This window comes from Dipteris shenzhenensis, chromosome 15, assembly GCF_047967505.1.
Source record: "Dipteris shenzhenensis isolate YYH24624 ecotype China chromosome 15, Dip_SZ_1.0, whole genome shotgun sequence".
Classification (NCBI taxonomy): Eukaryota; Viridiplantae; Streptophyta; class Polypodiopsida; order Gleicheniales; family Dipteridaceae; genus Dipteris; species Dipteris shenzhenensis.
In genome coordinates this window covers 24399243-24423014 of record NC_141610.1, presented here as the reverse complement: position 1 = coordinate 24423014, position 23772 = coordinate 24399243, and the positions used below count along the sequence as shown (strand labels likewise).

At 40.6% G+C, this 23772-nt stretch overlaps 1 protein-coding gene and 1 pseudogene across 1 annotated transcript; both read right to left on the bottom strand.

Moving 5' to 3' along the window:
- Positions 1 to 1409: 1409 nt before the first annotated feature.
- On the bottom strand, positions 1410 to 2378 carry LOC147893579 (uncharacterized; annotated as a pseudogene).
- Positions 2379 to 5203: 2825 nt separating this feature from the next.
- Positions 5204 to 10496, bottom strand: DXR (1-deoxy-D-xylulose 5-phosphate reductoisomerase). Its single transcript, XM_087385812.1, has 13 exons — positions 10244 to 10496; positions 10013 to 10070; positions 9495 to 9676; positions 9316 to 9402; positions 9007 to 9132; positions 8834 to 8896; positions 7729 to 7878; positions 7440 to 7507; positions 7146 to 7257; positions 6902 to 7006; positions 6696 to 6817; positions 5810 to 5956; positions 5204 to 5625 (listed from the first exon to the last, which is right to left on the bottom strand). The coding sequence occupies exons 1-13, from the start codon at positions 10289 to 10291 to the stop codon at positions 5460 to 5462; spliced, it is 1434 nt and encodes a 477-aa protein (XP_087241938.1). The 5' UTR covers positions 10292 to 10496; the 3' UTR covers positions 5204 to 5459.
- Positions 10497 to 23772: the final 13276 nt, after the last annotated feature.

Genomic DNA, 23772 nt, shown 5'->3' with positions numbered 1-23772 from the left:
ATGAGTCTCAAGGCAATAAAGCTAAACACAAAATCATCATCATTTCTCAATATGCTACAATAGAAAGTCCAATGAACGTGGACAATGATGAAAATATTTGGTGGTGTAATTCAAAGAGCTAGCAATTGTATGACTCATCAAATGTGTAAAATCAAACCAAAGAATCTCTAAATTAGAAAATCCCCCAAATACAAATGGGCAACAAAAGTTGGTAAGAAGTTCTATTATGATATTTAATTTATAACATGATGTTTTGGGCATCTTAACCCTCCTCCACATTTTGGCATCTTTGGTAACAATACTCCAAAATTTGGGGATTTATTGTCCCAAATTATGGAGGTCTTTTAGATGTTTTCAAGTCCTTATAAGTTAACAAGGTTTAGTATTATTTGGGGCTTTCCCACCTTATAAAGACTTCCAAAAACTTATTATTAGGCTTCTATGCCTCGTCCTTTCATTTTTTAAAGATTGCCCAAAACTTATTATTAGACTTATATGCCCTAATTTTTTGGTTTTTAAGCAAAATGGTATGGGTTTCTTTATGAACTTTCCCAATCATGCTTCAACAATGCCTTAATTTGAGAGTAGTCTATCAAGCTAACAACTATATATTTATTTATTCATTCGTTTATGTATTTATATTTATATTTATTTATTTATATTTATTATATATATATACCTTTATAAGACTAGAATAAGTCCAATCATACAAATTTAGATTTTTGTTGTTCTAAAGACCAAAAATCTACACAAAAAACAAAAGGGAAAATGAAAGAGAAGAAAAAAGAGGTAAACAAAAACTTTTATGAAAAACAAAAGGAAGACATACTTAGCAAGCAAAGCAACACTTATGTCGTCATCAGTGCCCAAGCATAAGCAGCTATACTAGGTTTCTAAAGAGCCATGGAGTCTCTTGGGCAAACCCAGTGCTTACTAAAATACGTCAAATAAACAAAAGAGAAAGAAAACGAGAAATAAAGAAGAAAGGAAGAAGGTGACTAAGCAAAAATAAACAAGCAAGTCAAGAAACAAGACCTTCCAAAAAACTAGAATTCTCTCTCTCTCTCTCTCTCTCTCTCTCTCTCTCTCTCTCTCTCTCTCTCTCTCTCTCTCTCTCTCACATTCTCTCATTTAAAACATAAAAAGCTAAATGGACCCTTTACACTTATGTATCGCTTCCTACAAAGAGGCTAAATTACATTCCTAACTTAGACTCAATCAAATTCTCTTTTGAAACTAAAAGAAAAACAGGCCATTCAGCTCCCCGCTTTTTGTTTTCAGCTTATGTTCAATCATTCTAAACATACCTAAGGCTGATACACCATAGATAAAAGACTTCATATCTAAGATTGTGCGTACTTTTTTCATTATTTTCCTTGGATTATACCTCTTGTGTAAAAGTACAGTGATCAAATTACTACATTGTGAGTGATAAAAGACTCCTTGGTTGTACAAAGGCGGGAAAATCTATGGAATTGGAAAGAAATTACTCCATATTTTGCCAAATCAAAAATGTTTGAGTCAATGTGAGGCATTTTTATAATGTGTAAACCACTATTTTTAGGCTATTCATGTTTATCATAAATATCAACCTCTAATCCTATGGTAGATTGAGAAAGTCTAAGATCTAAGAAAACACAAGAATCCCCTCTTGAAGTGTAGTTCAGTTCACAAGACTCACGAGGATAGATTCCTTCTCCAAAAGCACAAGCGTCTTTGTACATAAAGTCTTGAAAGTCAGGAACATCTGGTACAATTAAATCATCTATAAAACGCCTGACTTGGCTAAGCTTATGTAAAATGATAGCGTAGGTATTGATAGAAATAAGACGTTGCCTAAACTCAAATTCATAAGTGAAAAGATAAAACTTTGCTAAAAAGACGGCACAATTAGTGCCCATGGGGATTCCTATAATTTGTTGAAACAAAGAATCACCTATAGTGATGTAAAAATTATCTAAAAGAATATCTATCCAAGAGCAAACATCTTTGACACTTACTACCTTTGTGTATCTTTTCTTTTTAGAATCAATGTCATGATCTTTATTATTTAGCCACAAAAAGTCAAAGCGTAAAGCTGTTTTCTCAACTTTTAGAACTTTACATCTATCTTTGTCAAATCTCAGCTTGAAAACTTCAGCCACTAGCTTTTTGATTCTAAACTTCAGGTCTTCTAGCTCGATCTTTGTGTAAAGCATGGTAAAATCATAGGTTTGAAGGAGAATAGGAGACTCTTTTTCCCGAATGCTTCGAGAGGAATTAAAAAATTTTACAACAAGAATCACTCTTACAGAGTCATTTAAAGTCCAGCTTGAGTGCGCGGGGACATCTGCCTCCTTTAATAAGTCCCTCCAAAGTTCATGGACACTAGGCAACATGGCTTTGAAGCAGTAGCTCAACCATTTAGAGACATCTGTCAAAGTAGTCTCACAAGCAGCTGCAATAAATCTTGGCTTTTTTGGAGTTTTGTGGAACTTCCAAGCAGCACAAAGAAAAGGGATACTTGGATTGCAAACAAAGCTAGAAGACTTGCAAAAACTCTGGCGTTTTGAGATTCAATCCTTTTGAGAAACTAAGGCAGGGGCTTAAGTTTTGGCAGACGAGTTCACTTCTCTCAAGAGACATTCTAAGTAAAACTTTTTGCAAATAAAAACAAAGTTATTGGAACATTTGTCCATATAAGAAATTACAAAATTCTATGGAATCTTTGAAGAACAGTTTCATCTTCTTTTTTAGAAAGATGGTTACTATGCTTTGAGCAATTAACTGAAGGGACTTCTTCTAGTTTCACAGCAACTTTCTTTGGAAGAGGAGTACTTTCACCACCTGGAAATGTCAAAGTCTGCTGTGCAAAGAATTGGGTAATTCTTGAGACACATTATGATAAGATATTTTGAACTCCTAAACATTCTTCTAAATGCAAAGCAAACTTTGAGATTCCCTTACCGATAGCTTTTAAAAGGAAAGACCCTTTAAAAGAGTACAATCGAAATTTCATGCCTTTCATGAAAAGGTCTCTTAAGTTACTAGAAAGCAAAATTGAGGTATCACCTGTGACTACATGTCCTAAATCAGCATCAATAAAGCTTTGGAATCTCTTACTTTTACAACAAAAAGGTTATCTAAGGATAGAAGATTTTGAATGCTTTGAAAGCCTTTTACCTATCTCTGCATAGTTGAAAGCCTTTTGTCCTAAATTTTTAACATAGTTCCAAGCTACTACTGGATGCTTCCAAATCCTTCTCACAAAATGAGGGAGAGAATCCATTACTTCATGAGACTTCAAATTGAGTTTAAGCCTACCTTCTCAAGAGAAGGAGAAGTAAAAATACAAATCAAGAGTTCCTTATTTAGATAGACTTCTTTGCTCTGAAAGGAAGCTTTTACTTTTAAGAAGCGATCCAATGAAGTTTTAAGTTGTATATAATGGATCTTATTTAGATTCAAATCCTCAAAAGAGAAGTTTTCCAAGGTGTATTGAAGTTTAAAAAGAACTTTGACATTATATTTTTCAAAAACTTTTATTAAAAAAAGACCCAGAGACATTAATCTATCTAGGTAAAGGACTCTTCTTTTATGGTCTCGAGAAGCAAGAACTCTTGGAACTAAGGAAGCTAAAGGAGCTAAAGGAGGAGGAAATGGAGGAAGAGGAAGTGAGGGAGGCAACTCACAAACAACATGTGAGATTGCAAGAGAGCTAGGACAACCCCGTAACATAACTTTCGGTTTCCATACGAGGTTAGGCGTATGACTATGATGGTAAAGAGGAATATTAAAAGGGCTTGATCTCCACATCAAAGGGTTCTTTTTAGAGGTTCTTTTATTCTTACAATGAGTAGATTTTCCTTCCACATTAAAACCTTTTGGAAAGAAAGTATGCAAAGTTCTCATCCAAAACAATTCACGAGGACAAGCAACCTTGTAAAAATTCTTGGCATTATTAAAATGGCCCTCTATATGCTCAATGGGAAAGCAATGAAAAGATTCAAAACCAGACTCTACCATTGCCGCATATAAGGGTTTTGAATTCTCAACTAAGGAATTCTTCCTATGAACTTTTCTAGCTTCCCTAACATGTTCTTGAAAACGAATAAAAGCTATCCTATATGTTTGTTCTACAAAAAGCATAGTACTACTATGTATGTTATAGAGAACATAAATTACTTGCATGGCATGAATAGGACTAATAGAATCATACGTCTTGAGATACTTGTTTTTAAGACGTCTTAGTTCATTAAGAATGTTTATGTTATTATTAGTATAATGATTGCTAACTCATAAAGCCTTAAAGTTGGACCAATTAATGTTACCTTCCCCAAAATCATGAACATTTATTTACTTACATTTACATTTATATTTACTTATGATTTCGTTAAAAACCTCTCAAAAGGATGCTCCTCATGAGATGAGCCACACCTCTATCCATTCTACAAAATGATCTCAATCGGAGAAAAGGGGTTTGGTTGGGGGGGGGGGGGGGGGGGGGGGGGGGCGCATGCATGTAAGGGGGCTCACCTATCACAACATGACACATCCACTCCAACAAAGCCACAATACAATTTCTTGATAAGGGAGAGGGTGTGGAGCTGAAAATTCAAATATGAAGCAAGCACATCATGAAGCTTCTTAGATTAATGGAGTTACTTAGTTACACATTCTCGAGGGGGACATATTTAAAGCCAACAATGTTACAAAGACAAAAACTCGGATGAAATTTTGTTTGAGCAAAGTTAGTCAGTCCAAAAAAAGAATTGTTTACAAGAAAAAGGACATAATTATGCACACCTAGGTAATTGCTCATCCTTTACATATTCATTGATAGTCCTTCTAATTTGGGTTGAGACACCACCCTTCAAGTAGGTCAATTAATGTCATTTGTCTCCTCTCCATACTTTACTATATGTTGGTATAAAGGAATTCTCTCAACCAAGAGGCAACTCGTGCAATTCAATCTTGTGGATTAGATTAGTAACAAAAACCTCAAAGCTGGTAAAGGATCTATCAGGGCATAAAAATTTTCATATAAAGCTCACTGTGCTTGTGCATTCTTATGCTCTTCACTTTTTGTTTCTTGGATGTCAGAATGCCTATGAAATTCGTTGTGCATTCCTTAGATTTTCACCCATACAGATAGCTTGTACTTTTCGCAGAATGCAGCTAGATTCCATGACCTACAGAAATGTGTCACTGCCGAAGCAGGGCTCATTCAGGCATATATACCCTGTAAAGATGAAATTCTTTGAAATGCTACAGAACCTAGAGGGTGCTAAGCTTGTTTGTAGCTTGTGCAGTGACCTTTCCGTCGCATTGAACATGTACATTCTTAGATGCTTGGCTAGATTTATCACACGGCTCCATACTTCACATTTTAGAAGTCCCTTTATGCTAGAAAATGACACCCAAATGTGTTAAAAATTGCAGGTAATAAATTGTATAATCCAAAGACTTATGTAGCCTTTCTATACTGGTACAGGTTCAGATTTTGTTGATATACACTGTGCGGCGTATTGCCGAGCCCATTGATCATAATGTACAATCTCCTCTAAGCTGGGTTGAGACACCAACTCTTGTCTGTGCTTGCTGCAGGTCTTTTCAACCACTTTGAAGATATCAAGATAACCAATTCTGCACCATAAGTAACGAAGTCAGTTAGGAGATTCAAAGAGCAAGTCAGAAATTGTAATCATGTGTTTCCTTGGTATCCCAAGGAGGGGAATAAAGATAAGTATTAGAATCAAATTTGAGCTCCACATAAGATCTGGCTTATAGTGACATGAATGGAGTGTGACAATTGAAAAAGTTCGCTTACTTCTCATCGAGGAAAAGTTCAACAGCCTTCTCATTGGCTGCACTCAATACTCCCGTCATGGTACCACCAGCCCTACCAGCAGAATAGGCGAGGTCCATAGACGGATACTTTGCATTGTCAGGCTTTCTGAAAGTTAGCGACCCCATACTGCAACACATCAGGCCGAAGGATTAACCACGTAAAACCTGAGCTATGTATAGAATCTGGGATCCTTGTGGATCAAAAAACAGACTAAAGGAATACATTTGGACACACACTAAGGAATGGCTCATAATAATTATTAGGAAGCCTAAAAAAAGATTCAAGTCCAATGCCAAGGAAAATGATATAAAGGAAGGAATTGAATGTATCCTTGGGGGGTCTGCATGATGTTTACTCTAAAAGTCTGCCCCTGTAGTAGTCCAAATCCTTTGGACCCTAGCAAGCGCATAGTATGTCCTCTACGATTTTGATAATGGTTTCCAGCCTCTAAACTTTACCTTTTTGAACGACAGCAACATCCCCCCTGCTGCTGTTCTGTCACAGTCTGAATCTACTCTCACAACTTGCAAGCCACCAGATCTGCAGAACTCCTCTTGACAACATATTCGCAGCTCTAGAGAATATAATTAATTGGGCTCAGGCTGCAACATTGATTTTAATTTTAAAATGGAGGAATAGAGCCTTAAATCAGCTTCAAAGGGTCTGAATATGCATCACAGCCACCATGAGCCATTTAATTTGAATGTTTCAGATTATCTAAGCAAATGCATCTACCATATAGCCCCAAAAACTTGAACATGCAATCATAATAAAGTTCTGCTAAATCAAGGACAGTATACATAATCAGGTGTTCCGAGTTCTTCAAAAAGAAAATAACTCCTGATCAAAAAGAATTACAAAATACCTGACAAAATCAAGGCGCGGCCATGTTTTTTCAGAACAAGAAATCCTCCTAGGCCATGAGAGTGTATAGAGAATCGGCAACCTCATATCAGGCCATCCCAGCTGAGCTAAAACAGAGGAGTCCTGCACATTATCAAAAAATATCAGCATCTGAAAATCCATACAGCATTATCATTGTGATGAATTCAAAGCTCATAGACACTTTACCTGTGTTTCAACCATTGAGTGAATAATTGACTGTGGATGAATGACTATCTCAATGTTTTCGTAGTCTGCTCCAAAGAGATAGTGTGCTTCTATCACTTCCAAGCCCTTCGACAGTTTCAACCACAATCAATTTTGCTTCTAAACATCCGCACCAAAATGGCTCTTGATAGGTTTTGAGCAATGGATTACGTTTTCAAAACAATAAACCACTAGTAGTGTCCGTGATGAAAGACAAAAGGCTGACCTTATTCATGAGAGTTGCTGAGTCAACAGTTATTTTCTTTCCCATGCTCCAATTTGGGTGTTTGAGAGCATCTGCAACTTTCACATCCTTCAACTTCTCTACTGGCAAATCCCTGCAGCCAGTAAGCATTGCTTTCCGTCACTATAAAGTCAAATATCTCATTTTTTGAAGTTCAGGAGGCATAGTCTAAATGCACTATGCTGTATAAAAGCTGATAATTTCCAAATTTCCAGGAAATAGAAGTATCACTCATTGAACTTAGATACATTATAGCCATTTCACCAGTGATCATACCTAAATGCTCCTCCAGAGGCCGTAAGAATGATCCGTCGTAAGCCACCTTCCGGCAAGCCTTGGATGCACTTGAGATGCAAACAAAACCAGATAAGAATATAGCACGCCTTGCCTCGACACAACTATGGTCTAAATATTGCAAATCTCATTCCCTTGTCTTTAAACCTTTTCCCATGAATACAATAAAGTATCAAATGCACAAATACAAATCCACCCGTTTCCTTTGGAATACTGCTGACTAAAGAGCAGGATATTGAAAGAACAAAAAAGAAACTCAGCTCTTAACAACCTGAAAGATAGCAGAGTGTTCAGAATCAGCTGGCAAAATTTTGATGTTGTGTTTTCTGGCTAATGGGAGTACATAAGGACCTCCAGCTATCAAAGTTTCCTTGTTCGCCAAAGCTATATCTTTCCCTGCTTCGATTGCTGCCACAGTTGGCTGCAAACAACATTGCGCATTAGCAACTATCATTGCCAGATATCTGCATGCTACGCTGTTGAAATAGATCTGCCAACCAATACAGATTAATAGCAACGGGCAAGTTTTGCTTTGAGATGCAGAAATTGCAGATCAGCTTTTTCAGATTTTTTTTAAAAGCATACACACACTAGAGATAATTTTCTTCTTTGCACAGTAATAATAAGAAATCATCCCCAACTTTTGTCCCTTGACTGGATCCACATACGACAATCTTTTCCGTATGACAAACCATAAATGTTAAACAGACATTCATAAGAACAGGAAAAATTCATGCACAGGTCAGAAAAGTTGAAACATAAGGGAAGCACGCATGGGACGGCCTCGGTCAATCATGACAGCCAGTGAGCAGGTATTCCATTAGAAATTCCCAATGGAAGCAACAGTGCTACATCAATAACAGGCCAGCTGGCAAGAGTCAAAGGCAGATCTGAAGCCAGTCCAATAGTTAGCAGCAAACCTGCAAGCATTTAGCCAAACGACCCTGGCTCTACGTTCTGGTTCAAGAAGGCACTAGGCAGCCTTAATAAAGGCATCCTACTTCAGCAGTCATGTGTGTGTGCCACGCAGAACCAAATCAGTCCATAACAGAACAAAATCCAAAACACACAATTTTGTTGGAACTTGATCTCAGCTACCCGCACTATCAGGCAGCTGGAAAACCTGTCAATACCTCGAGCAAAGACTGACTGAAACTTTAGGTACCTCATCAACCCATCAAACTGTGAGTTGACGCTAAAGTTTGTTAAGGTGAGACGATAAGATTTCTGGCACGTGTGTATGAATCCATGCACACAAGCACATAAAGCATTTCTATGCATGCAGGCCTTCAACCCAAAAGTCTCTGGCTAATCATATTAAAATATCAAGCATATGCAAGACTCAAAATCAAATTAAAATAAACGCACTATCATACCTTTAAACCAGCACAGCCAACAATTCCTGTAACAACTGTCGCAGCCTCAGGATGGCTTGCAACCTGTGAAATACATCTAACGTCAAAACTACATTAAACGTCCCAAAATGGAGATACTGCCCAACAGTATGAAACTCCATAAGACTACTCCACAGAAATCGGGACTAGCGTACCTCAATTATCCCTTCGTCTCCAAAAACAATCTCTGGCTGAGGCTCAACACCTGCAATTGCTTCTTTGAGCTCAGCAGCTAGTGCTACATTTTTAATAGCCACAAGACTAGGCTTAAATCTCCTCACCTGGACAACATCAGCAATAGGTAACAAACTCTCAGAAATTCCAATTTATTTTGAAGTAACCTGTAGCTGAGATCTTAATAAAGTAATGCAAACGCCAAACATTAAGAGAGAGCTTCTCGAAACAACGAACATTCGAATCTTGTCAAGTTATGTTGAAGACTCAGCATCGGATGCAAGAAGCACCTGATCTGCAAGCAGTGTCACATTGGATCCAGCTGCTAAAGCAACGACCCTAAACTTGTCGGTATGTTCAGCCACTATGTCGAGCGTCTGCATACAGTATTTCAATTAAATCGGTACGTAGCACAAACCAATCAATCACAACGGCTATGAAGCTCTTACTCCACGACGACGATGCATACCTGAGTTCCTATTGAGCCAGTGGATCCTATTAAGGAGATAGGCTTTGGTCCATCCCAGGTCTTCTTGCCTTCATCCACAACAGCCCTTCCAGGCCAAGCAGGAGGTGGGCCTGCTGCGGAACATTTGACATATTGTGGAGACACACCTCCCAGATGCACCATTCTTTTGGCTTCAAATCCCGCTGGAAAAGACAGCAGAGTAAAGTTTAGCCGATACCTTTTCCTGCTATTCAAGAGACAGTGGGAAGTCAGAAGTCCATCAATAAACCAGCTCGTATGCATTGAGAGATCCACGCAATGCTTACAGGCTAGTAGACATTTACGGAGTACTTATCAAAGTTTTCAAGCTGCGAGCAAACCTGCAGGGCTGAGAGAGGGGAGCCGTGGGGGGGGGAGGTGAGAGAGAGAGAGAGAGAGAGAGAGAGAGAGAGAGAGAGGCTACGGCCAATGCTGAATTCAACTTAGCATAAGAATGAACTGAAACCATGATCTTCGTTTTACGTCCATACTGCGACTACCTTGAAGCTTTCTACCGCTGAAAAACGTGGTGTCCAAAGAGCCCAATTGCGCCTCCACCTATAAGAAACAGTAGGCAGGCAGCGATTCGACGTTAAGAAGGGAGATAAAGCTTGAAAACAGAAAGAAGCCGTCCCAAGTCGTTCTGATGATAAGACAGAGGGGACTGGAAGCTGCCCAAGAGATGTTCTCGAGAGCCCAAAAGTTCTAAAAGGAAGGAGAGGAAGGCTTACAGAATGAGAAGCGACGTGGGCAGGTGATGAGACTGAGTGGAGAGCCATGGAAGCTTGGGGGGGGGGGAGGAAGGGAATGAAAGGTTATGGAGGGGGAGAGATGGAAGTGAAGGAGGGGAGATGAAGTGAAAGAGAGGAGATAAAGAGAAGGAGAATCACGAGGAATCAAACTCTGATAGAAGAGGACAGTATAAGCTGCTTGCTCGTGGACACAACGTAGAAGATGACTCTCTCCATGGAACTTTGTTAGTGGTGTCTCTTTGAGTATCTAAATGCCCGCATCCAAACAAAATGTCCACGTGTTTCACCCCTCCCTCCTCCCTCCTTTAACTACTCGACTTCGACACCCACTCCTCCCATCACTTTAACCCCTCCTGCATGGTGGAATCCCCATGGCTCCTCGGCATTTATTATGCATCATGCTCCCAGCCCCTCCTCCCTCGGGTCAATTTATGGCTTCGCAGATTTGGCTTGTCGTCGACAAGACAAGTTATGGCTCTTAGGCCCTCCCCATACAGCTCCCCAAGCTCACATCTCAGCATTGCAATATTGGAGATAGCATGGCTATAGTAGTAACGAGTTCCCATGACGGCCTTGGATGATGTGAAAGGGACATTTATGATGCTTCGGAGGCTTTTCTTCACCCAATCGTAGTGCTTGGGCATTGCACTACTGTGCTAGCAAGCCCTCAATCAAGCCTGTTGGACTAGCGCTGTAGGGCTAAGTTTCGGTAGCCAAAGCAGCATGGGACGTAGTAATTTTCCTACTAGTGGGACTGAATTAGCCCTGCTAGCCATCGCAAAGTAGATTCGGCTCATCGACGGTGGAGGGAGGCACGCGCCTTTAAACCTCCAGATGCATGACCAACAGCCCAAATTCGGTGACACGCACGAAAATTGATCAGTGGAATCTATTAACCTTTTTTAGGTTCTCGAGCACCCCATAAATTATAATAGGAATTGTTGATTAGAAGATGTTCCCGCTCGGCTCGCCCGCCACACAGATTGCTGACAGTCAATTCCCACGAGCTGCAAGCTCCTTACTCATAACCTATCTCTAATGGAAAACCTTCAACATGCCCACATTCAAGCAGAAACCTGCAAAAAATCAAAACACGAATTATATGGGAGCCTTGTCGCACCAAAATGCTTAGCTAGAGAGAAAAAATCCGTCTCCATCGAGGCGGTACATCTCTCACGTTGGGCGTGGCGGGCATGTTGGCAAGTAGTGTTTGGCATCCCTGCTCACATAGAGGTGAGGGGAATGGCCTCTTGCTTGCTCCTATAACAAGGTGCAAAGATAGTATAATCATCTTAGGGAAAGATGTAATGTACCTTATTTTTTTATATTTTGCACTAGTTAATGAAAGGGGGAAAGGAGAAGGGTGAAATCATAGGAAAGGAGAAACCACTATGATTCCCATTAGAGAATAATGTTAAGTGGCTTTCGTAAAACATACAAGAAAATCCATTCATAATTACTTAGAGGAAATGAATACAAATAAGGCATAGGAGAGGAGTGAGAAGGATTCAAGAAGAAAAAAGGAGGCAATTACCATGAAGGGGAAAGTAAAGGACCCATAAGTAGGGAGGGGAAGTGCAACCTGTCCGCTTTTCATAAGTTTGAATACACCTTGTCATAAGTGGCGAGGGGAAGTGCAACCTCTTGCCCTACTTTTGAATACACCTTGCCATAAGTAGGGAGGGGAAGTGCAACCTCTTGTCATACTTTTGAATACACCTTGTCATACACAAGCCAAGACAAAGACGTATGATACTTTGATCCAAAAACTCTATACCCTATTTTGGGATAACATAAAGTACAAAATTAACTAGAATTTGAGGAGAGGGATAAAATGAGAGGAGAGAGACTTGAAGAGACACAGGAGAAAAGAGAGGAGAGGAGATTGAGATCATTGAATAAGGAGTACTCATTGAATAAGGAGTACTAAATGGGGAGTGGAACACCTAGTCATGCATTTAATAAACCCATTCACTGTCTAAAAGAGACTTTCATATCTTGCCTCATTCTTAAGACCCCTAGCAGGGTCAACAAAAGCCCTTTGGCCCTTGTGCAATGAGCATGTCCAGTGAGCATTTATGAAGGATCCCCATTGCTTCAGTCACAACCCACCCCTTGGGTTTGGGAGGTGGTTTGGAGCACCCCTAAGGCAGCTAACCCAACCCATCATGGATATATGGGGGATCCAAGATGACTCCCAATGCTTTAATGCATCCAATTTTCAAGGGTCATCTAAAGTACCCTCTGGATCAAAACTATTAGGATGCAAAACTAGCTTATCATTTCCTAAAGAAAAAATAACATGACATATAGCATTGTAGTGTTATTGAGATATTGAACAACCCAAAAATAAGTGATGGTATCCCAGCAACAATGTTAAGCCTTGGCACCTGCATGCTTGGAGTCTACATGCAAGTACTCTCGTGAGACCTCAATACGCGGCCACCTTGACAAGTCAAGTGGGAAATCTCATAGAGAAACTATTGCCCATGGTTGCCCAAGGGAGGGAGTGCTTTGACACCAATGTAACCTTTTCATGAATCATGGCAAATAATGAGGTAGTTAGATCCTGTATGGTGAGAATACACGGCCAAAAACACCTTGATTGCCTCGAAAACCATGCTGCTTGCTCTAATGCTTGGATGGGTAACTAGTTTGCAACAAAGTGAAAGAATAAAATCATAGGTCAACAACGTTGCAACGCTATATGTCATGATATTGAACAACTCAAAAATGAGTGATGGTATCCTGGCAACAATGTTAAGCCTTGGCACCAGCATGCTTGGAATCTACATGCGAGTGCTCATTAGACCTCAATACGCGGCCACCTTGGCAAGTCAAGTGGGAAATCTCATAGAGAAACTATTGCCCATGGTTGCCCAAGAGAGGGAGTGCTTTGATCACCAATGTAACCTTTCTATGAATCATGGCAAACAATGAGGTAGTTAGATCCTGCATGGTGAGAATACAGGGCCAAAAACACCTTAATTGCCTTGAAAACCATGATGCTTGCTCCCATGCTTGGATGGGTAACTAGTTTGCAACAAAGTGACAAAATAAAATCATCTTTTAAAGATATGTGGTATTAATCTAATGTAATCTATTTTGTGTGTACATGTTCAAAATGAGTTCAAAGTCTTAACAAATTGTGGCTCATTTTGCCTTATTGTGGTCTTTAGGTCAAAGCGTTTTGGAGTTGTATTCTGGTCTGTGCTAGAAATGGCTTCTAAGCTATCATATACACCCACGATTCCACCATAATTTTGCTTGGTAGCAAGATGAATTCCATTCATGTGGCCTGCAGAGAGAGAGAGAGAGAGAAGGGGGGAGGGAAGGTGAATAGTATTCAATTGGCCTGTGTCCAAAGTGAGAGAGAGAGAGAGAGAGAGAGAGAGATGGAAGAGGAGAGAGAAGGAATGAATGCACATCCAAAAAAGCACACCTAAATTTGAAAGAGCTACTCTAAAGTCAACACACCAACAAATCACAGAATTTGCAAAACAAACACATCTGGAAAATGCTAGAAATTATTTTTGGCATCTCAAAAGTTGAACCTTCACTAAGGCTACCTAACGGCTAGCCAAAGATCCATGCATGGTATAACGTCCACTCCCCCAAAGAATTCAGTGTGATTGTGCTTAATAGGTTACATTATAAAGTTTGCATAGTTCATAGGGCACTTTCCAATGAGAGATATTTTATAAAAAACAAGTAGTTGTACTTGTTTGTATAATGTGTTTAATGTATCTACACTTACCTCTTCATATAAAAGCATCACATCCTTATCGCAAGAGAGCTAGGCATGGAGGGGATTGTTGTTCCATTTATGTTATTCTAATGTATGCAAGCAAGAGTGTTTTTGGGTGTTGGTTGTCCACATCTTAAATCTATTGATTGTAAAACTTCAACATCCCTTGGACAAGTATTAGTATCAAATATGTCTGTCATGTGCCATCAATGAGGAGCAAATGCAGCTTCTTTTTGGAGTAGTTTCTTTTTGTTTGCATCACATTGTCAAATGTTTAAAGATCATATTTCTTTGATGTATCCTTCATTTTCCATTATTGGATGTTTCTTCAAAGTAGTTGGTGGAATATTTTTTGTCCTTTTTTTCCCAAGGTTTGGCATGTCAAGTTGAATATAATACTCATTTATTTCAAGTTGATGGACTTGATTTCCAACTTAGTCTTCATTAATGAAGCTCATGTTAGCGAAACCTTCCAACGTTACATTGTCTCCACCGAGGGGTTGCTCTACAGGGGGATATTCACACCTAATCCCCCATCTAGCATGTACCTGATATTTATTGTCCATTACAGTGCACTTTTATTGCCAAACCTTATAGTCAACATCATCTAGTTCCACCTGCAAGACTGGCATGTCGTCCTGCTGTCATCTTCTTCTTGTAGGGGTCCTTGTTCATTTTCTTTGTTGCCTTCTTCTTGATATCGCTTTCTATAAAAAAGTTGGAATTCTGGAGATAAACTCAACAACTAATCTAATGTAATCCTGATCAACAATCCTTGGAGCAAGCATGGCTCCAAGGAATGAAGTTACAGGTCAAGAATGCAAAGATTTGAGAGGTGGTGGTGAAGCACCACACTAGTCTGCTAGAAACTGCTGCCATACTTTCATCACTCTAGGACTTAAAAGGGACATGCGACTTGATTGTGGGCCTAACATGGGGAAGGGCATTGTTATATGATTCATCACATCTTGGAACATGATGCAACATTGATTTATAAAGTCCCACCCGAGTGCAACAAACCCCTAATACCCCTATGGGTAGGTAGCAAGCATTGCTAGCTCCATAAGCAGCAAAGGGAGATCTAAGTCCCAAGGATGCAGCTTGAAGAAAAATTGCGGCAAATGTTGAACCTTGAAATGGACATTCTAGGGATTCAACTAGGGCCAAAAGTGAATGATTCAATAGAACAACGAAGTGGGTGAAGTGAGCGAGTCAAGCACTCAACCGAAGAGGGACTAAGTGAAGGCTAGGGCAACATATGCAACAAGGCGAGGTAATGAAGGACCCCGGTTGTCAAGGTCAAAGTCAAACAAGGGTAGCTATGATAGTTAATGTATTAAACTTGAGGAAGAGACAAATAATAGGATCCACAAGGGGGAAAGGTGTCAAAAGGTTCGATACGATGTAATAGCACCTACCCCTTTGTAAATGGGAGGTGCGAACAATTGTAAGTGCAATGGGTAGTACCCATCGCGAATATTAGAAGAGGTCATGTATATAAGTCCTAGGAGTTACATTCCTTCTTGCTACCAAGGCAATGCAGGTGCATAGACCACCCCGAAGCCAGTTGTATGTGATTGCCAATCTCATCTAAGTAATAGAGGAAAGCAATTCTCAATTTGTGTGCATACTTGAGTGTGATAAGTGGCTAGCTTCATTCCAAAAGTGGCTAGATGTTGATTCCTTTTGTCTTGTAAACCTTTTCTTACTTAATTGTTGATGCTTCTTGAATCCCTTTCATTTGGAAGAGATGTTCGCCATTTATTCTAAGATGTGGGTTGCTGTGAGACTTTTACAATGATTAGTTTGGGCATGAAGGAGGTGAGAGAGTTTGTACGCATAGAGAGCACTTGAATGAGAAAAAGAGTCTTAAAATTTCCAAAAGCTCAAGTAGTGAGGAGATTAGGGTTCCTCCTATGTCTACCTAATACTACCACCTCACTTCCTCCTTCACTCATGCCTTCTTCATCACATAAGATTCCCTTGTTTTGTGGCAACATGGCCATTTAATGTTGCATGCTTGGGAATCCATGGCCCAATTTGGTGCTTCCTCCAATCATGATTTCACTGAATTGCTAATTTTAGATGTAGTAGCTTGTTGGAAACTATGCCCATTTGATGGCTCATTGTGGCTATTGTAACAAAATGTACTTCTAACCAAAACTTCTTAATCTTCATTCCATTGACTCATTTAGGGAAATTTTCCCATTCTAGGTCTTCCAAGGTGATGGTCCCATTATCAAAGCACTTTTTGATTCATATGGTTCGACCCCATATGCAAGGGAGGGTTTGCTTCCTTACTCCCAATGGAGCACTATACAGTAGCATGATCATGTCACAATTCATTAATCTTGAATGATTCATCCAATAATATTTTCTGTAGAGATTCTTCTTGGCCATTCATGCATTGAATAGCAACCCTTAGACTCGGCATAAGAAATTCCATCAGTACAATTGCTTCTAGATAGAAAGCTAGTTGGAATAGTGTGCTTCATCATCATCATGACCTTGAATGCCATTCGGTAGGCCCAAAGTGTTGTGTGGAGCTTGCAGTACCAATTATTTTGGTGTTCGTTCAGAGTTTTGTGAAGAATAATTTTGAGCACCTCATTTGTCACTTTCACTTGACCATTTGCCCTAAGGCTTGGGTAGTATGTCATTGATATCTTGCATTCAATCATGGATGCCTTCCTCATGATTTCAATCACTGAATTGATGAAGTGAATCCCTTGGTCTAACATGATTTGAATAGGGCATCTGAGTTCACTACTAATGATATTCTCATACAAAAACCTTGATGTGATTCTAGCTGTGTTGTCCCACAAGGCTTTTGCTTTGGCCCATTTAGTGACATAATTGATTGCCACCATCATGTACTTATTACCCCCTAGATGTGTTGGGATTTTGATTAGGCCAATGAAACCCAATTCCCTTTTTTGGAAAGGTACCCATGGATAGGTAGGCTTCAATGGCATTTGATCTTTGAAATTCAACCTTCCCACTCATTATTGGCATGCATCACTCTTTGTGCAGTGCCTTGCAACATCTACATATATGGTACTCTGTTGCAATCTTGCACTAAGAATTTTTCTTACTACCATAATGGTGGAAAAATTATCTACTACCACACCGTGATCGGTTGCATCCTGACAATTGCTCACTCATATGGAAAGACACATCCTCAAAAGTTCATCCCCCCTTTTTGTACCAATGGCCAGCAAAATCAACATGTATTTTTTGGATTTGATTGCGATTCTTTGCCATTCATCAAGGAAAACTCTTTGGGAAATGTGGTTGTGGGGAGGATATGCATGGTCTCTCCATGCTTGTCCTAGTACATTAACACAATGAACAAATCCTGCATTGGGAGAACATGATGTATCCCTTCTTTGGATTTCTTATCTTTGGTGTGAGACAAGCACCACATCGACAATTGGTTGTCATTGCTTCAATGACCCCACATCCATGGTGTAGATTGGCCATTCGAGCTAGGTTGGTCCCTTTTCCTTGTCCTCTAGTTTCATCCACCGAGGTTGTTCCTTGGCTGGTGGTGCCTCTATGTTTCATTACTCTTCTTACCTTGTTTCACCAATGGGGTGGACCATAGTTCATCTCTCTCCTAATCATTTCTTGGGACAATCATTTAAGACATTTGTTGGAGAGGTTCTCCTCTGTGCTTCTTGTCAATAATATAGAAGTAGCACCCATGGGTCCTAACTTTTGCCACCCCAATTCGATCTTCACTACTTGATTGTTGATTTAGTGAAGTCATCACTTTGCCCAGTTGACTTGCACTTCTCTTGCCTTTAGTGCATTTCGTACCATCATTTGTGGTACACACATATCCAACATCTTTAGCTAGATTTATTCAAACAAAGTTCAAAAGAAGTTGTTTGCTTTCATGTCATTGACTTTGCTTGTTACATACCCTTGCCCCTGCAAGCCATGCATCTTCATTGAAGAGCTCATCATAGCTAATTTTGTGTGACAGGTTGACAAAGTCATCATTTGTATTAGATTGGTGGAACACCTTCAATACCTCCACTTTGTTGATTGTGATAGTGTGCCTCTCCACTCAAAAGGTCTTTGTTTGATTCCGATAGGACTTGTTTGCCTCAATTGCCATGGTTTGATTGCAGGCCTCATTCCATGGCAATTCATGAAGGTTGCAGAGGCTAGTCAAGTGGAGCCAGGTGAGTGAAGCCACATGCCATTGGTGAATGGGGGGCACATTGAGTTTAGGTCCCTTTCATTTTTCAAGCATTGTCTTCTTCAGAGTGGGCCCTTCACTCTTCTTGCCCTTTCACTTCGCACGTTGGTTTATTTGGACTTAAGGCTAAGACTTGGAGACTTTGGGTGGGGGTTTAGAGGCTCTGGATGCAAGGGAGTTTGGTTTCTCAAATTTTGAGTGAGAAAATTGAGCTCCTCCTCTTCGGATGGTTGGGTTTCAAGGGTCTGCTGCCCCCATGGTCTATCAACGATCAGATCACCGCCTTCTTGTTGCCTCTCTTTTCTATCATTAGGTCCTCCCAACGAAATTGTGACCATTTCCAAGTGTACTTTTTTGGGATTTTGTGACCCATTTTGGCATTTGCCCTCATCATGGTCCTACTTAATTGCCCCATTAGTCCTGATTTGATGTGTAATGACTCTTTGGGATCACTACCTCAAAGTGGCTCTAAAGGATTTCCTTAGCTAAATTTTGCCTGAACAAACTATGCCTTTGGCCAGAACAAATTGATTTTCCTTCGATTCACTCAAATAGCTCATTTCCTTGTGGGTCCTCCAACATGATGGCCCCATTGTCGAAGCATTTTTTGATTTGGTGTTAAGGCATAAATAACCCTTTGTTTATGGATCCTTGCGGGGATACCTTGGGGTGCGAGTAGTTGTAACCAACTTTCAGTGTAGATATGCTATTTGGGAACTACAATGTATGGAGGATCTACTCTTGTTCCATAGATCTTCGGATAACTCATTGAGAAAATACAATCAGTCAAACATTCAGATGCAATCTCTCTTTTTGCATATGTATTTTCCTTGTTTTCTCTGAGTATTCATGCCTATATCTGCAATATCTTGAGTATGCTCTTTGTTATACCTGCGTAGTCTATTTCCCCATAGTGTTTTGTATGCAGTCCATGTAGAGACACTACACTTTGGCGACCACAACTCATCACAATCCTTCATGCGAGGTGTTTCCAAGGAATCATGTCGAACCATGAGTGCTCCCACTGCTACAGCACCCAACATAAGATTCTACAAAACATGGAACCCATTCCTTTTGATACCCTATCCAAACTTCAGTGCTTGTGGCATCAAAGCCATCGTGTAGAGTCGAAGCTTCATCAGGTGCAAACAAATCCTCTCCATTCCAGAGATGGGGAAGCTCCTTTGATGTGAAATCTCAAACGCCTCATTCATGCTATCCGCAATGAGATATGTGCTCTAAATGGCATCAAACCGAAAACCCCAGAGGGATGAATGCACACACGTTCAAAAGGACCGCCAAAACTAGTGTCTGATGACACAGCTACCATGGAGACCACGTCAAAAGTCTAAGGAGAATGCTCTTGTGTTGGAGGATCCAAGCCCACAACAATCTGAAGAAGGAAGCGTAGAGAGCACACCCTCAGGGTCTAGAAGGTGAGCGAGTTCGTGCCCACCACTCTAAGATCGAAACCATAGCCGTAGAGTGTGGAGTGCACTGGACCCATTTGATGATCCCTACAATAGCGAGTCAACAATTGTTCTTGACACCACCAACCACACCACTCGCAAGTTTAGGGTGCACTCTAATGGCAGCACCGGCACAAGTGAAGTACACAAAATTTGTGGAAAAATCAAAGGAAGATCCAGATGCTCACATTCGATAATTCAACAAAGTCTACACACTAAAAGTTCTGGGTGCACTCAATCCAGCCCACAAGGAGGCAATTTTTTAGGCTACTCTCGAAGGTAAGGTAGCAAGGTGGCTAGCATAGTATGCGGTGGACCATTTCGAGACATTCAACGACATTGAGGCAGCATTCTTGAGGTGGTTTTGCAAGGAAAAGATGATCCTACAAACTTTGGAGGGATTGATGTGCCTTAGTCAGGATGACTAGGATGTCAAATATTATAGGCCCATTTTTTCCAACTCTTGCAACGAGTGCCAATTGCCTAGAGTGTTGCGACGAATGAGGTCCTCAATGACTACTTCAATTTGGGTTAACACGCGCCCTCTGGATAGCGTTAGCCATAGTGGACATAGTAAACACAACCCTTACCAATGTGATTGATCAAGCAACCTGGGCTGATAATTCATTGCATGGAAGAATCGCAAAGACCCACAAATCATCCAAGAGTAAAGAAAAGAAGAGATTGAACAAATCAAAGAAGCATAGCAACAATGACCTTGAGATGGACGAGGAAAGTTCGGAAGAAAGTGCTGAGGAGGAGAGTAGTGATCACTCTTATGGTGAAAAAGAGCCACAAATCCCCAAAAGGAGGGAGAGGGAGCTCATCGGCACCTGGGGACACTGCATAAACAAAAGCACTAAAAGAACTTTGGTGTGCAAATTGTCACAATACAGGTCACTTAGCCATGCAGAGTGTGCCTTAAACGAGAAATGGTATGGAACCTGCATGACCAACAAACAGACCACCAATAATTGCCACTATAATGGAAGAGACCAAAGAGCTTTGTGTCAACCGAAATGGCCTACCCCATCAAAGAAGGATCTAGGAGCATCATTTTCTCAACTACAAGGAAGTAATGAGATGAAGCAATCACCCTCGTTTAGAATTGGAAGAGTTGAAGGCTGTGGCTGCGGACGTGGATGTGGAAATAACCGATGGATAAACCGATCCAAAACTTGTATGTTCTATCTCACATAAGGGAATCGGAGAAGTGAATGTCTTGAGAAGACTAGGAGTATGATAGATAGAAAGCAGAATGCTAAAAGATGGCAGGAAAAATGCCTAGCACATCAATGATGCAAATTAAAGAAGATGTCAATGACACTATTCCCAAGATAAACATAGTCACAAGAGCAGCCACGAAGGTGCAGAGTGTGCTGGCAAAGCAGAGGGTGCTAAACCAATGGTGGTCAATGCAAGAGGAGGTGCATTGCCAAGTGACAGAATGGATCAAGAAAGATGCTCTACAAAAATGCCACCTGAAGTGACAAAGGAAAAGCCCACTACGATTAACTACAAAGTTTAATTTACAGAGGAAGTCATAGCATTGGAACTGGATGTGGCCTTGGAAAACAAATCTACCATGCCAATGTGAAGCAGCCTCAAGTCATCCATGGTAAGCAAGGCACCACTGGAGGAGCAACTTCAAAAGAAGGGAAAAAAAACCATAATGGAAGTGGAATCAATTTTGGAAGCACCCATTTAAATTTCATTGGGTAAGCTACTAAATCTTGTACTGCAATTTCACAAGCATCTTCTACAATCCATAGTCAAAGGGTCACAAATTCAGAAGGTGCAAACACTTTAACCAAACTTAACACTAGTCACACTAGGCCCATTAACAAATATGAGAGTTGCAGTGATAATTGCTAAGGCACAGTATAGAAAATTCAAACAAGTTTTGATTGATGGAGGTCTAGGAGTTAACATTGTCACATAGAAGACATGTCAGGAAATGGGATGGCTAGAATGGGAGCCAACCCCATTCCTTGTCCGCATGGCTGATCAAGGTGTGTGCGACCTTTGGGCATTTTAAAATCGGTAGTCATCCAAGTGGTTGAGATCCCCTTTTGAATGTCTTTTGTGGTGCTGAACATGGAATCTCCTACTCTAGAATACATGCTCTTGTTGGGAAGACCTTGGCTAAGACAAGCAAAATTGAAGTAGTTTTGAGAGTGCAATACATTAACATTGCAACATGGCACAAAGAAGGTCAAAGTATCAATGGGAATGGCACCAACACTAGAAGAGTTAGTGCATCCAATGGGAGCAGAAACTTTCAATATGTCACATGGTCTAGATGATGATGAAGAGGAAGAATTTTTGAAAGCTTGGTACCAATTACTTTGTCAAGACTTGAGTCCGGAGAACCCGCAATTGGAATCCCTGACAACTTTCCAAATGCTAAGTTGTTTGCAATATCCAAAGCAGACCCAGAGGAAGAACAAGAAAATGAGGTAACACCTAATACTCCATGGCCATGGTATGATTGAATGATGTGTTTTCTGACTACAGGGTTAATGCCAAGGTACCTAAATAAAGACCAAAGAAAAAGATTGGCATTGCGGAGCAGAACAGTTGAAGTCATAGTGGGCCAGCTCTACAAAATAAATCTTGCGGATGTGTTGCTGTGTTATGTGCTTCCGCATGAACAAGAAGCAGTACTCATTGAAGCACATCATGGAGCCTCAGGAGGTCATTTTGTGGGCATAATCACCGCGAGGAAGGTCCTCCAAGCAGGACTCTAGTGGCCAACTCTTCAGAAGGATGCAAGACGATTCACACAAAGATACGATGTGTGCCAAAGATTGGGCCAACCACATGCCTATGTTACCAGTCCTACCTCTGGAGCCTTTCCAGAAGTGGGGATTGGACTTTATGGGCCCTTTCAAGCCAACTGTAGCACGTACCTATAATTGTTATGTGTTGGCCGCAACTTGATACTATCCGAAATGGGTCAAAGCATGGCCTTTGCAAGACAACATTAAATTCCATGACATTGAGCTTGTCAGTGATAGAGGTACACATTTTGTGAGCAAAGTAATTAAGTATATGACCACATTCTACATGGTAAACCATAAAAAGTCATCCGCATACTACCCGCAAGAAAATGGCCAGGCCGAATTCACCAACTAGACTTTCAATAGAATCACAACAACGTTAGTCAACCAAAATCATATAGACTGAGAGTGCTCTCAACGGAAGCAAGAACGGAAGAGGGAGAGAGAGAAACAGAGAGCCACACAAGTTTTGGTGGGTGCAGAACACCCTAATCTTCTTTTTCATTCATTTATATATGTGTTTGAGTATTGTACATAACCAAGGTAAAGGCACAGTGACCTTTAACCCCCACAACCTCCCACTTAAAGGACAATGTGCCTTTAAGGGAGAACAACCAGTGAGCATACTATCCAATGCCCATCAATACATGCCCATCAATACACGACAATACTCAAATCGCTGACTAGGTAGACTCTTCGTCAGCATATCTGTAGGGTTATCATCTGTATGAACCTTGACAAGCTCTATGCACTTGTCCTCAAGTACCTCCCTAATGAAATGGTACCTGACCTCAATGTGTTTGGTCTTTGCATGAAAGACCGGATTCCGTGCTAGCTGAATAGCACTCATAGAATCACTATGCAATGTCGGTACACCTGTATGAATCCCCAAATCTCCCACTAGCTGATCAAGCCATATAGCCTCCTTGCAACCCTCTGTGGCTGCAACATACTCAGCCTCTGTGGTAGACAAAGCAACGCACTTCTGTATGCGAGACATCCACGACATTGCACCACCTGCAAAGGTGAACACATAACCAGAAGTGGATCTCCTACTATCCACATGCCCTGCATAGTCTGAATCTGTGTACCCAAGTACACGCATGTCTCCTTTACCAAATCAGATGCACATCTCCTTGGTACCCTTCAGGTACCTCATGATGCACTGAACTACCTCCCAATGCCTCTTTCTTTAATTAGCCATATACCGGCTAACAACTCCCACTGCAAATGCAATCTCTGGTCTAGTAGCTATCATAGCATACATAAGACTCCCAACCGCTGATGCATAAGGAACC

Coding starts and splice junctions, on each gene's coding strand:
- DXR (XM_087385812.1), bottom strand. CDS start 10,291: ATGGCTCTCCACTCAGTCTCATCACCTGCCCACGTCGCTTCTCATTCT. Junction 7,879..8,833: donor TTGGCTGTGCTGGTTTAAAG/GTATGATAGTGC, acceptor TGTTGTTTGCAG/CCAACTGTGGCAGCAATCGA. Junction 6,818..6,901: donor ACTCAATGGTTGAAACACAG/GTAAAGTGTCTA, acceptor GATAATGTGCAG/GACTCCTCTGTTTTAGCTCA.